Source organism: Coffea arabica, chromosome 7e, assembly GCF_036785885.1.
Source record: "Coffea arabica cultivar ET-39 chromosome 7e, Coffea Arabica ET-39 HiFi, whole genome shotgun sequence".
Classification (NCBI taxonomy): Eukaryota; Viridiplantae; Streptophyta; class Magnoliopsida; order Gentianales; family Rubiaceae; genus Coffea; species Coffea arabica.
Genome location: NC_092323.1, coordinates 5,286,873 through 5,300,733, shown reverse-complemented (window position 1 = coordinate 5,300,733; position 13,861 = coordinate 5,286,873). Strand labels below are relative to the sequence as shown.

The following is a 13,861-nucleotide window of genomic DNA, read 5'->3' as shown; positions in this document are numbered from 1 at the left end:
TGTAACGAACGAAAATTTGGAAAATAGCAAAAGGGAAAAGTTCCAGTCTTCTCCTTCTTTCTTCTCCATTCTTTTAGGAACTTCGGGAAGAAAACCTTAGTGCGGCCGTCAGTCTTCAAGTTCTGGAAATAGCGGAGAAATTTTCAAGAACTGCTGCATTCCACAGCATCGCAACTGATAATGGGAAACTTGACTGCCTGAATTCTATATTTATGAATGTCTTCTCTCGTAATCAACCCCTGGCATTCTGGAAAGCTCTGTTCCCTGTGTTCAACAGTGTCTTTGAACTCCATGAAGCAATACTAATGGCAAGGGAAAATGATCGATTCTTGAAGCAAGTTGCTTTTCATCTTCTTCGTCTTGCAGTTTTTCGGAATGACAGTATCAGGAAAAGAGCTGTTAATGGCCTACAAATACTTGTCCGGGTATAGTTACTGATTTACTTAGGATAGTTATATGGCTCCAGCGGTAAATATGCTTCTTGACATGTTGAGTAAAGTTTAGCTTTATCATGTTGTTGAGCTCTTTCTCCTACTTCACGCAAGCAGCTAGGCTAAGGGTCATGGTAACTATTACTCTTTCTGAATTGATATCTGAAGTTCAAGTGACTCAGATGAAATCTGATGGAACACTTGAAGAAAGTGGTGAAGCGCTCTTAGAATATCGTTGAGGGAAATGGCAGATGAATCTAAGAGTCCTAACTTGTTAAATGATTGTGGTCTTCCAGATAATTCACTTGTCTTTGTTCCTCAAAATTTATCAGAGAACCATTGGTCCTGGACTGAGGTCAAATATCTTGCTAACAGCCTTCTTTTGGCTTTTGATGCTAGCTTGGAACATGCGCTTCTGGTATATTTGATGTTATGATCAATCCTACCACATATAATATGCATGATGAATTTTTATTAATATATGGTATTAATCAAAAAATCTTCTAGGCATCTATTATGACTGTGGATCGATATACAGTAGCAGAGGGCTTTTACAAACTTGCATTGGCCTTTGCTCCTGCTAGTTGGGGGCTGAAGTCAATCATTTGGTCGATTAGAGAACAGTAAAAACAATACACACTTGACATATGCTACCGTTAAGGGAGCAGCCCATGAAGTCCCCTTCACTTCTCCCTCCCAAGCTCTCACACTTTTCAAAGCATTTCTAAGTGGACATCCTCCCCCAAGAACCAGTAATATTTGAGTTGGAAATTGCTGGGTTGAGTGCTGTGCTATACGTTGCTATTCAAGATGGAAGCTTTTGCTTCGGATTTTAACTTACCAAGTCAGCGAAATGTGCAGTTCGCTGTGATGATACCACATACAGAGCAATGAACATGAATAATACTACACTGCTCCAATCAGAAGATTGAAGAAAATTGTTGCAACAACAATGTATGCTATCGTCTTCAGGGGATGCTATGTAACAAATGCATTCGAAACCTAGTAACTTGTATATGATAGCTGTTGAATTCAAACCAATGGCCCCAATTTCTGGCCCCTTATATCCTTACCCTGTTACCTATGCATCATGCATGGTGGAGGTGAGTTGAAGTTGCATATTGTTTCGTAACTAAATTCTACTTCACATAAGAGATCTTTGTAAAAGAAGCCAGGCAAGCTTTCCACAGGGTTAAACTATTTTATGAACTGTTCAGCTCTAAAGGGACTAGTACAATAGTAACTCCAAAAAGAAGAGTACCAGATATAAATATAAGACTAGCATATATACACGAAAAGGATTTAACTTCCTGCATGACGCCCCCTAACTTCAGTAAAGATCACCAAGGAAGTAATAATACGCTAGTTGTTTTGACAACGCTAGTTGTTTTGACAACACTACTTGGTTACAGAAGGCGTTCCAGATCTTTATATAATGTGGTTACTGCATTTGTGTGATGCATATCAGGAGATGCAGTCTTGGGCTGAAGCTGCACAAAAAATTTTGGGGTTGCAGAAAGACAAAGGGGAGAAGGTAGAGGGAAGAAGGAGAAGAATGTTGGTTTTTGTCCGTTGCAAATTATTATTTCGTTAAAAAATGGCTCCATTCGATTTTACCATTTTTTGTTGGGTTTAAAGTTGGTTCGAACGATAATTTTGCAAATTCCCGTCAATTGTCCTTAATTGGCCAAAATTACGGAATTTTGAGGATGAAATGTGTTTTGGGTGAAACTTTGAGGTGAAATTGGTCAACAATCCAAACTTTGAGGATGAAAAGTGCATTTTTCCCTAAAATCTAATGCACAATTTAGGTCCCTCTTCATAAGTCGATTTTTTACTTTCGTTGGTTCCGGATATTGCAAAGCATCACCAAATCTTTCCCTGCACCATTTTACAACCCCAGAAAGATTGACCAAGCGGGTGAACATGACGAAAGACAACGGTTTCAGCCAATTAGCAAGCGTTTAAGATCCAGAGGGGCGAAACACGAAATCTACGGGAAGAACCAATCAAAATATCTGGCTTCAGCAGCAACTTAAGTTGGAAATGGTCGACTTTACCAACATTTGTTTCATCAGTAAGCAGAAGAGGATTAATACATTGATAATCATGTCAACATACATTATTGGATGATATGAGCATCAATGATTTTAACCGTTTCTACAAGACTGAAAATCAGTAGCGGCAGCCGAAATAACTTACAATTTCAGCCGGAATCATCGCCACCACCCCCCATTCCCCCAAACCCAGACACGCAAAAACCAAGTTGTAGTTGTTCTTAAACAGCAGCAGTATCCTTGAGAATTGCGAGCACTTTGTCCACTTTCTTACCCATATCATGCACTCCAACCAAGACTTGTTTGGTGTCCCTCACCAGAAGAGCTTGCACATCCACCTCAAAGAACCCGATGACCGAATCTTCCAAATCACTTATTTTCTTGGAATAAGAATACTTCTTGTGTAACTCCCAAGACTTCATTGTTGAGCACTTGGCAACAAGCTTCTCACCTTCTCTTAACCGATGGATGAACAGCTCTGTTTCTTGCTGCGGCCGGTCCAGTGCCATATTTAGCTTCTCTATATCATCGACAATCGGCTTTACTGAAGCGAGAGTTGACTTCAAGCTGTTAAGGGAGGAACTGAAAGTGGTTAACTTCTGGCTTATTCCTAACACTGCTCGGAATAAGCTATCGAAAGCTGTTCCCAAACCAGCCCCTGCGCTTAGGTTTACGCCCATTTGTTGTATCTGGGAAGTTCCTCCTCCAGTACAACGCCCTTTTTAATCTCAATAATATATCTCCTCCTCTTTTTTTCTCCTTTCGTCTTTTTTTTTTTTTTTTGTGTAAATGGAGGAAGTTTCTTTTGCATCCGATGCCGACGCTGGTGCAGTTGAGCTTTGATTGCACCGACGTCGAATATGATTCCACCAGATCAGTGCTGAAGTGGGACCTTCATAACTTTCCAAGCAAGAGAGAGAGAGAGAGAGACCAAGACTTTTGTGAAAGGCTAAACGCCACGTGCTATTAATAGGCAAAGGTTATGTCCCAGTGAAGGATTACATTAAGTAGTAATAAGTATATGTATAGTATTAAATATTAAACATAATTAGTACTAATTAAAAATTGGTTCATCATTTATGTTTAAATTATTGAATATTTGAATATGTAACCTTCGTTTTTATATTCACTAATTACTAATCTTGTTTTACGGCTTTAAACATAGATAACCAAGACAATGCATATGAATTTCATGTTAACATATTAGTGTGCTATCTTTCACCGGTTAAAACAATTAAGTCATTTGCAAATTAACTATTTAGCGTATTATCTTTTTTCGTTGAAAACGGCTAATCCCATTGTCATTACAAATTTCGAATTTAATTAGGAAGTGAAATGAATTCGGTTATCTCCAATTTGAAATTGAAATAAGTTTAAAGATTCACAAATCAAATAATTGAATTTACTGAATTCATTGTATTGAATTTAGCGAATTTGTACGTTGTCTACCCCCAGTTACGCTTTGAAGGTAGTAGCCCACAGCAATTGGTTTTATTTATTTTCCCTTGTCTTTTGCTTTTATTTTTAAAAGAAAAAAGCCCTTTATTTTTTAAAGAGAATAAAAATGAAAAGAGAAAAGAGTGAAAAAAAAGAAGAGAAAATGCTCAACTCGGTTGGTATCAAAAGGAAGAACAAAGCAGCAACCCAATGTGGACAAAAGAATAAAAAAGCAGAGGCCCAAAGTCATCCTAACCTTTGACCTGCACTTGTGGGTCGAGACACACAGGTGACTCAAACATGCTGCCGCCTTAACAGAGGCTCAAAAGGACAAAATTCATCGCCATGCAGCTGTGTCTCCGCTTTGACAAAGTGGTTACTAACTTTTAACCAACCCAACTTCCATTGGTAGCAGGAAGTCATGGATTGGATTGCAGAAGCGATTTTGAACGTTCCCTTGACTGGGATTCCGGCGCTCAAACCATGAAACTAAGCCCACGGCATTTTCGTTCACTGACGAAATCGTTAGCTCCTAATCATTCCTTTTCATATCTGACCCGTTTTCAAAAACCCGCTGCTTCGTCCCCTCGTCCCTTTTCTATGCAAGCCCAGTTGGATCAGCAGTCGTTCCCGCCAAAAGTTTTCTTCAAGCCGGACGCCAGAAGAGATCAAGAGCAACTGATTGACCGTTTGTGCGGGGAAAACAAATTCAAAGAAGCAATTGAAATCTTATGCCAACAAAAGCGTTTGAAAGACGCTATCCAATTGCTCCAACACCACATACGACTCCCCTCTGCTGCTATTTGTTCAACCCTTTTGCAATTTTGCATTAGGCAGCGAGCTTTAGAGGAGGGGAAAAGAGTTTATGATCTGATCAGGCGATCTAATTTTGTACCTGGTGTTTTTATTTCGAATAAGATTCTTGATTTGTTTTGCAAGTGTGGGAGTCTTGAAGATGCGCGTAGACTGTTTGAGGAGATGGGCAAGAGGGACTCGTGTTCCTGGAATACGTTGATATATGGGTATGCGAAAATTGGTCGTATTGATGAAGCAAGGAAATTGTTCGATGAAATGCCCGAAAGAGATCATTTTTCGTGGACTGCGATGGTATCCGGTTATGTTAGGCATAACAAGCCAAGCGATGCGCTTGAGTTGTATAGGTTGATGCAAGAGAGTGGCAAAGTAGTCTGTAATAAGTTTACAGTTTCCAGTGCTCTCTCAGCTGCTGCTTCTATGCAGTCTTTATACTTGGGCAAGGAGATTCATGGTCACATTATTAGGGGTGGATTGGATTCAGATGCAGTGGTTTGGAGTGCATTATCTGATATGTATGGAAAATGTGGGAGCTTAGATGAAGCCAGGTATGTTTTCGATACGACGTTGGAGAAGGATGTCGTATCATGGACAGCAATGATCGATAGGTATTTTGGTGATGGAAAGTGGGAAGAGGGGTTCTTGTTGTTCTCAAATTTGTTGAAGTCAGGAATTAGGCCTAATGAGTTCACATTTGCTGGGGTTCTAAATGCTTGTACGCAGAATACTACAGAGGGCTTAGGTAAGCAGGTTCATGGGTACATGATGCGGTTGGGGTTTGATCCGTTTTCATTTGCAGGAAGTGCTCTTGTTCATATGTACTCGAAGTGTGGCAATATGGAGACTGCATATAAGGTTTTCAGATGGCTGCCAAGACCTGATTTAGTATCGTGGACCTCGTTGATTAATGGTTTTGCTCAGAGTGGTCAACCCCATGAAGCTCTCAGGTTGTTCAAGTCGCTGCTTGAAACAGGTATTAAGCCTGATCATGTTACGTTCGTTGGGGTCCTTTCTGCTTGCACCCATGCTGGTTTAGTGAACCAAGGGCTTAGATATTTCTACTCAATAAAAGAACAACATGGATTAGCTTATACTGCAGATCACTATGCTTGTGTGATTGATCTCCTGAGCCGAGCTGGTAGATTTGGAGAAGCCAAAGACATAATCAGTAATATGGCCATGAAGCCTGATAAGTTCATGTGGGCTTCCTTACTTGGTGGTTGCAGAATTCATGGAAATCTTGACCTTGCGAAGCAAGCAGCTGAAGCTCTGTTTGAAATTGAACCCGAGGATGCAGCTTCTTATGTAACTCTTGCAAATGTCTATGCCACAGCTGGCAAATGGAGTGAGGTGGCAAAGATTAGAAAAATGATGGACGAGAAACGAGTGGTAAAGAAACCAGGCATGAGTTGGATTGAGATGAAAAGAAAAACTCACATCTTCTTAGTTGGGGATCAGTCTCATCCCAGGTCCAAGGAAATATACGACTTCCTGGGAGAGATTTCAAAGAAAATGAAGGAAGAGGGTTATGTGCCTGATACAGAATATGTGCTGCATGATGTAGGAGAGGAACAAAAGGAGCAAACCCTCTTCTATCACAGTGAAAAGCTTGCAATTGCGTTTGGGATTATTGCTACTCCGCCAGGGACACCAATAAAAGTGTTCAAGAATTTGAGGACTTGTGTGGACTGTCACACTGCTATTAAATTTATTTCAAAGATCTCAGATAGAAGAATTACTATACGGGATTCAGCTCGATTCCATTATTTTGAAGGCGGAAGCTGTTTATGTAAAGATTATTGGTGATCCTGGATGATAGATTTTTTAGAATGTATACTTCAGGTTAGGAGATTAAGATATGGAGAAGACTGCATTGCACCATCTGATCAAAACAGATTAGTACCCGTGCTATTGGATCATAATCAATTTTCTTTTCCATTCCTAAGACACATCTTATGATAAAAGTTTCCTATTTTCCTTCACGTTTCGGGAACTGCTCCATTATGTGATACTTAGAATGAGGCAAGGTATGATTTTTCTTTTTCTTTTTTTTGAAGAAAAAAGGTAATATTGGAAGAAGAAAGCATCGGTCTCACAAGTTATCTATAGATTGTTTAAACGTATTCCATGCAATACAGTAGGCCATACAGTTTCGTACTTTCGTACTTTCGTACTTTCGTGAGTATCTGGTAGCTCTAGTTCTGTAGCTTCAATTGAAAAAGGGTTTCCACACGTCTTACCCTCACAAAAGGTTTCTACACGGCTTTAAAGCAACTTCATTCTTGTCTTCGGGGTCCTACAGCAGAGAGAATAAAAATAAAAGAGAGTTATCACTTATCAGTAGTGGGATTTCGTTGGTCAATTGTTAACTGGCACTAGGATTCTGTTCAAGTTTAAAATGAGAGGACTTGTGGGATTGACAAGCACAGCCATAACAAACTCAAAGGCGGACGTTCAGTTCAATTGGAAAATGAAAGAACTTGTAGGATTGACTACTAGTAAAACCATGACGAACAAAAAAGGCGGGGATTGAACCCGACGTGAATCGAACACGCAACCTTCTGATCTGGAGTCAGACGCGCTACCATTGCGCCACGGATCCACATTGCCTAAGAAGGAAGACGAAATGCTCAAGTAACTCTGTCTTCTTTTGACCTCCTCTTCCATAATTTGCTCCTTTTTTTTTTTTTTTTTTTCAAATTCAATTAAGAACGAGGGAAAACCTGATTAATGTACAATGGTAGGCAAATTACTGAACTGAATATGCAAGAAGTGTAAAAGGAGTATATATATATATAAAATTTCCTGAAAGCAAATCCTCATGAATGATACATACATAATACGTCCATGCAAGCAAAATATATTAAATAAAAAAAAAAAAAGCTATTACACTGTTACCCCCCCTCTCTTCCCAAACAACAAAAAATAAAAGAAGAAAAAAAAAAATTTTTTACTCGATCTTTTTGTGTTTCTTTCCTGCAGCCACTTTGCTTCTTATCCTCCGCAACACGCCTTTACTCAAGTCGTAATACTTTTTAGACTGTATCCTTGATCGCATTCCATACTCTATGATCTTGTTCTCATGCTTCACGTAAATTGCAGGTACAGTCATACCCAACACAACCCCTGCATAATATCCCATCACGAACACAAACTTCATATCTTCTTCTTCTTCAAAATCAATAAAACGACATACTTAAAAAAAAAAATTAAGTAGTAACTAGTAGTAATTGATCTGCCGAGACTCACCCATGTAAACAAGAGTAAGCAAATCAAAACGGGTAGCGATCCACGAAAGTAACCCCAGAGCAGCTACAGTTGCCCCAAACACAGACCATTCCCTCTCCGCACCCACCCGAAACAACCATCGAATGCCTTCTTCAATCCATTCCCGAATCCCATGCGCCATTTCTGCAGCCCGCCTCTCGCTTATCTCCATCCCTGAAACGTCCGGACCCTCTCTGATAGTAAAGCATGCACGAGGAGTAATTAGTACTCCTAATCAAGCATTTTTTTTAATATATATATATATATAAAAAAAAAGAACAGAGAAAACTAACTGCAGCTGATGGATAATTAATTAATTAATTTACAAAAAAAAAAAAAAAAAGTACTAGCTGATGAAATGAATGCTTACATTTTGAGGAGTCTATGAATATTGCCCCAAACAAAGATAAGCGTGAAGAGGAACATGGCCGCCCACGAGCCAACTTGTACCGCGTTATACTGATAGAGTTGGAGTGCTACCCAAGTTGCCGTGGCCACCACAAGAACAAGGATGCTCACATGTATTCTCCTCCACAATAATACGTCCCTTACTACTAAAGCCGCAACTAGTTAGTTTAATGAACAAATTAGTCATCATTGAATTTCAAAACCTCCTAATTAAAGTAGTATATAAATACTTTATCCATCCAGTCCTTCCTGTAGTAGTAGTAGTAGTAGGAGTGAGAGAGATGATATGATATACATACCTGCAGCCGCAGCAGGCTGCTTTCGTTGAAGGCGCAGGGTCTCCACCCCGACGGCTACGGTTGGAGGAGGTGAAGTTTCCGATCCAGTGTCGTCGTCGTCGGACATATTCTTCCGAGAAAATCAAGGCAAAAGTAATAAGTAGTACGCAGTAGATATTATTATGGAATTGATCAAATTAAAGCTGATTACAACCGTATATAGAGCAAAGAGCAATTCAATCAAAGGACGCTTTTCTTTCTTATCTCCGATGCTTTTGTTTTTTGGGAAAAATTGTAATGCATGGCCACGAAATAAAAGATCAGCAATCGTGGTAACCTACAGGCTACAGGTCAGAGAGAGAGAGAGGAGGAAGGTGATGTAATGCTAATACACTTGGGGCAGCGGGCAATGGAAATAAAATTTGGGGAGTACACGTGCTTCTTGTCAGCACGAAACGTGGAAGCCATGCAGATCATGCAGTTATCCTCTCCACACTTGGACTGACTGGAATCAGCTGCAACGCAAAGATCAGGTTGGGCTTTGGGCCATTTTCTCAGCTGTCTGGGCTTTCGGGGTGTGGTTTCCTTGCCCCGTTCTCAACTATTTGGGCTCCACCGTTTAATTCGGTGTTTACGCGTAGTCCATTGGACTATCAAAAACTAACTGGAACTCTCACCAGTTATCTTATTTGGTGAGTTATATGCGGTCAGAGTGACGCTGACATGTAAATTTATGACAACGCATTAATCAGCAATTTTTATTTTGTTTTATTCTCAGTAGTTAGAAATTAAAAAAAAAGAAAAGGATTCATTAACTTAGCCAACCCACATATGCTGTAATACACTGGCTAGTATTTTTCTACATGTCTATATCCATCGTACTTCTGAATACTACATTTTTTTCCCCTCAAATTTTTGAAAACCAGCAAACGTATCAAGTGCAATACTTAGGCAAGGCTCTGAATAGGTTGAAACTAGAACTTCATGACTCATTAGTCAGTAGTATAAGTGCCAGTAATGCATGTATAGGATTTTCTTATTATCTTAGATGTGAGGTGGTGATTTAATTATGAGGTATTGGCAGCTTGGAATTCAGATCATTCTGTACGAGGGGTAATGGCAGCGCAATCTAGGTACAAATGGTTTGTGTACAAATGCATTTGTACCTAATGGTTTGACCTTAGCATTTGCAGCGCAATCTAGGTAGCACCGACTTGAAAAGCATCTTTCTTCTGACTGTCTGTTTTTCGCCATGCATGCACGCTACCTTAATGCTTTGATGGTCAGAGGATCTGCACATGCATCGTCCTCCATTACTACTCTTAAAGAAAACGTAATTCTGAAAAATATTAATGAAAAAGAAGGTAAAAAAAAAAAAGAAAGGTAAATTGATAGTAATCAGCTTTATTACATTTCTTCCGTTACAAATCACTAGCGGGAACAGGATTGCAAACTAGTTGAATCGAGTCGATTTTGAACTTATCGAGTCGAGTTGGACTTGTTAATATGCGAGCACAAGTTTGGGCTTGAGTTTGTCGAACCAAAAAAATGAAACTCGAGTTCAACTCCATTTAGGAAAAGTAAAGTTTTGTGTTTGGATTGCATTTTCCATGATTTTTCATGGAAAAATTACTGTAGCGATTTGATGTATGTGAGGGAAAAAGGTAATAGGGAAATGTGATCACGGAAAACAACGTAATTTTCCGACGAAAAATCGCAATCCAAACAAGGCCTTTGATCTCGACTCGTTTCTATTTCACGAGTTTGGCTCGCAAGGAGCTCGATTATGATTGATATAGGAACATTTTTGTAATTTCACGTCAACTCGAGTTTTTCGAACGACTCGTCAAGCAATCGAGCCTAATAAATGACTGTTCAAATTTGACTCGTATATATTAACGCTTGACTCAAACTCCGCTCGAAAGTCACTCGCGAGCAGCTTGAGTGAATTGCAGCCCTAAGCGGGATTTCCCTGCAGCAGCATATTTCTAGAGGAGGAGAACTGTAAATTGATCAGAATCTTGGAATTTCTAAAGGTATTTACGTCTAGCTGGCAATATGATGCATAATACGACGCGTAAAGCATATACGAAGCGCGGTCCCCATTCCTCAATTCAAGTGTTTGAAAAAACAAGGGCACCTCACATGGTTGTCCATAATTAGCTCAAAAATTTTTTTTTGTTGTTGTTTATGTTAATGAAAATACACTCCTCGGCTCCTCCTCATTATTCCTTAACCCCAAATACTCAGGTCCAAGGTCCAATCTATATCTTTACTTATTCAATTAATGTTCCTCGATATTCCATGCAGTAGTGGACGGTGCTAGACAATAATTAGCAATGATTGTCAGTTGGTATTTTACAGAAAGTTTAGCCCGGAAGTGTAATAGTACCAATGTTGACTCATCTTACGCACAGCGAAAAAAGATTATTGCTGGAATGAGAAAGGGAATGCCAATGTGTCTCCTACATATTTTTTTTAATCAATTATCATTTTATCTATAATATCCTGCATAATTCTAATATAAGGGGAGACTCAACTGGATCTAGGGGACGGTGGGGATTGAACCACCAATATGTCTCCTATCTTGTTGAATACATTTTCTGTAGTTAAAATTGGAGTGCCAAATGTAGAATTTATGGATACATATGAATCCTAAATAGATGCGCTTCGCAGCCCACTTCTATTGTCAAATAAAAATCCTACTTGAAATTCAAAAAGGTATTTCACTGTTCACAATAAAAATGTATGCTATTAATAACTTGCTAAGCTTTATTTAGTTTTTTTTTATTTTTTTTTTATTTTGACGTCTGCTTATTAGTAAATCCAAGAAATGCATGTTACTTTCACTCTAAATAGTAGAGTATTTCCTAAAATTGTTAGACATTTAAAGGTTAACACGAGAAGTTCGAGCGACATTATGAGACAAGCAAATTTCTGCCTGGGCAAATCAAGTGGTACATGAGAAGAACCTAAAGAGGGAAGAAATATGAAGGAGGCAGTGCTCATGTTGGTGTTCAAGTGCATACTACTCCCTCCGTCCCACTTTGATAGTCCTGTTTCTTTTTTCACACAATTTAAGAAAAAGTAGTTAATTTTGTTGAAAAAGTAAATTTAAATTGCTATTTTCTTAAAATATCCTCACATTAAATAGAATACAACTTTATGGAAACTTGAATTGATAGTAAAAGAAGAATCAAGTCTTATTAAATGGGGTAGGTTTATAGTAACAACAGCTTACATTGAATAAGGGTATTTTAGAAAAATTAAAATACAACTACATTCTTCAATTGGAAGACTACAATTTGGGACAGACGAAAAAGGAAAATAGGACTATCAAAGTGGGACGGAGGGAGTAATATATTTATGAAATTCATCAGTTGTTGGTCTGTCAAAGGTTTTAATTCCGGTTATGCATGTGAAGTTGTGAACAGTGACATTCATAATTTCTATCGCAGATTTCCGCCTACCAAAAAAAAAAGATTTTTTTTACTCAGGGTTGGTGGGACTAGTCGAGTGGTCCCGGATATCCCCAACTGAAAACAAAAAAAAAAAGATTTCCGCCTACCAATATTTATATTTCCACCGCACACAAAAAAAAAAAAAAAAGTAATAATGAAGCTAGTGCAACACAAGTTGTCGCTTCGTGACTTGAATCATTTCGAAATGCTCACATACCCTTATGGACTTATGACCTGTCACCTGTGCACGGATTCTGCATCCCCAGCCAGCAATTGCAACTGAGAAAGAGTCCCCCCTCATCCAATTCAACCATTATAAAGACAGAGCAAGGAATTCGTTTAACTAAACAAGAAAATCCATGAAAACCTTAAACAAAAAGTACGTAATGTTTGAAAGAGAAAGCAAGACATATGGATATATTAGAGACATGGCAATCGTTTAAAAAAAAAATTATATATTTGACTCAGTACCTAACAAAAAGACAAAAAAAAAAAAAATGTTAAGAAAAGCCAAATGCGATTCATTAGGCTAAACATCACCGGATTTCGTATAAGCCCCTGAATTTTTCAAGCATACTATTTTACCATGTTATGTTATTTATTATTTGTGGTACAACTATTTGTCTCGAACCAACTCAAAGTCGCCCGGAATGGGAATTTGAAATCTACCCTCTCCCTCTTCCCCCCTCCCTATGTCCCTTTTTCCTTTCTCCAGCGATCTCTTCCTAGGTCTCCCGCAACATTGGACTTTGCCATGAATTAGGGCCTTGTTTGACAAGCAAGTTTTTGGCCAAGTTTACCTGCTACAAGTTTTTTAACAATTTTAACTACAGTAGTCTCAAAAAACTTCTAAAAAATTTTTAAATTCTACACTTCAAAATATCAAAAAATCTATACACTTCAAAAATTTTTTCTACAACTTCTACAGTAAACTACAGTAAAATTTTAGATAAACATCCAAAAAAAACTCACTTGCCAAACGGGACCTTGGTTGAACATATTTAATAGGGGTAATTTCAGAAACCTCCCCTGAGGTCTCTGACAATTTCACTGAGCTCCCCTGAAATTTGAAAAATTACACATACCTCCTTTATTATTTAAAATGATAATTTTACTCTTAAACATTTTAATGAAATTCCTTTATTTGGTATGCTTATACTTAGAATGAGTTTTAAATTTATGTTTTCATTCTTTTCCTTCTTATTCCTTTTTTTTTTTTTGATTTTTCGTCAATAAAACTATATAACTACCACTATTGCCTCTAGTTTCTATTATAACAAAATGTCGAACTAGTGATTTTTTTAACGAGTTAAATTTATATGTTATCCAATGTTTTTGTTGATCTTTGTTTTCTATTTTTTGGTATTAAAATTAGCAATAAATCAAAAAAAATGGCCCAAAAGCACTACTAAATTATGATAATCCTACTACTCCAAAATTTCATAAATTCTAAATGAATTATTTCAACATTTTCTTTTATATCTTATAAATCTCAATTCATAATAAAAAACTATCAAAAGTATCATATTATAATAATAAAATTATTATTATAGTTGTTTATAATAGTTATGGACATGAAAAACTTGACACTTTTTTCTTATAATTATACTAAATAATCTTATAATTATATAGAAAAATAAATTAAAACTTATTACACAAGGGTATTTTTGGATATTCATTTAAAAAATTGACCAAGTCAATATTATTTT

General features: G+C 37.8%; 3 protein-coding genes and 1 non-coding gene across 9 annotated transcripts; 1 reads left to right on the top strand and 3 right to left on the bottom strand.

Annotated features, from left to right (window-relative positions):
• Positions 1–2,709: 2,709 nt before the first annotated feature.
• On the bottom strand, positions 2,710–3,168 carry LOC140011088 (RPW8-like protein 2). The gene has a single exon (XM_072059233.1). It carries the CDS (start codon positions 3,166–3,168, stop codon positions 2,710–2,712), a length of 459 nt encoding a protein of 152 aa, XP_071915334.1.
• A 1,005-nt stretch (positions 3,169–4,173) lies between these two features.
• On the top strand, positions 4,174–6,720 carry LOC113701349 (pentatricopeptide repeat-containing protein At4g37170). The gene has a single exon (XM_027221951.2). It carries the CDS (start codon positions 4,409–4,411, stop codon positions 6,542–6,544), a length of 2,136 nt encoding a protein of 711 aa, XP_027077752.2. The 5' UTR covers positions 4,174–4,408; the 3' UTR covers positions 6,545–6,720.
• Positions 6,721–7,268: 548 nt separating this feature from the next.
• On the bottom strand, positions 7,269–7,340 carry TRNAW-CCA (transfer RNA tryptophan (anticodon CCA)). The gene has a single exon. It is a non-coding gene; the product is annotated as a tRNA-Trp (tRNA).
• A 171-nt stretch (positions 7,341–7,511) lies between these two features.
• LOC140010936 (reticulon-like protein B13) lies at positions 7,512–9,076 on the bottom strand. 6 transcript variants are annotated; one of them, XM_072058602.1, is made up of 4 exons: positions 8,713–9,076; positions 8,376–8,571; positions 7,988–8,199; positions 7,512–7,909 (listed from the first exon to the last, which is right to left on the bottom strand). In XM_072058602.1, the coding sequence occupies exons 1-4, from the start codon at positions 8,816–8,818 to the stop codon at positions 7,689–7,691; spliced, it is 735 nt and encodes a 244-aa protein (XP_071914703.1). In that variant the 5' UTR covers positions 8,819–9,076; the 3' UTR covers positions 7,512–7,688. The 6 variants fall into 6 exon arrangements, with proteins under 6 accessions (XP_071914703.1, XP_071914704.1, XP_071914705.1 ...); XM_072058603.1 differs by having other exon boundaries at positions 8,376–8,559; positions 8,713–9,075; XM_072058604.1 differs by having other exon boundaries at positions 8,376–8,556; positions 8,713–9,074.
• Positions 9,077–13,861: the final 4,785 nt, after the last annotated feature.

Bases quoted from the DNA above. Each gene is read 5' to 3' on its own strand.
- LOC140011088 (XM_072059233.1), bottom strand. From the start codon at position 3,168: ATGGGCGTAAACCTAAGCGCAGGGGCTGGTTTGGGAACAGCTTTCGAT.
- LOC113701349 (XM_027221951.2), top strand. From the start codon at position 4,409: ATGAAACTAAGCCCACGGCATTTTCGTTCACTGACGAAATCGTTAGCT.
- LOC140010936 (XM_072058602.1), bottom strand. From the start codon at position 8,818: ATGTCCGACGACGACGACACTGGATCGGAAACTTCACCTCCTCCAACC. The intron at 8,572-8,712 runs GTATGTATATCA...TAAACTAACTAG, and splicing joins GCAGCCTGCTGCGGCTGCAG to TTGCGGCTTTAGTAGTAAGG. The intron at 8,200-8,375 runs GTAAGCATTCAT...CTTTACTATCAG, and splicing joins ATTCATAGACTCCTCAAAAT to AGAGGGTCCGGACGTTTCAG.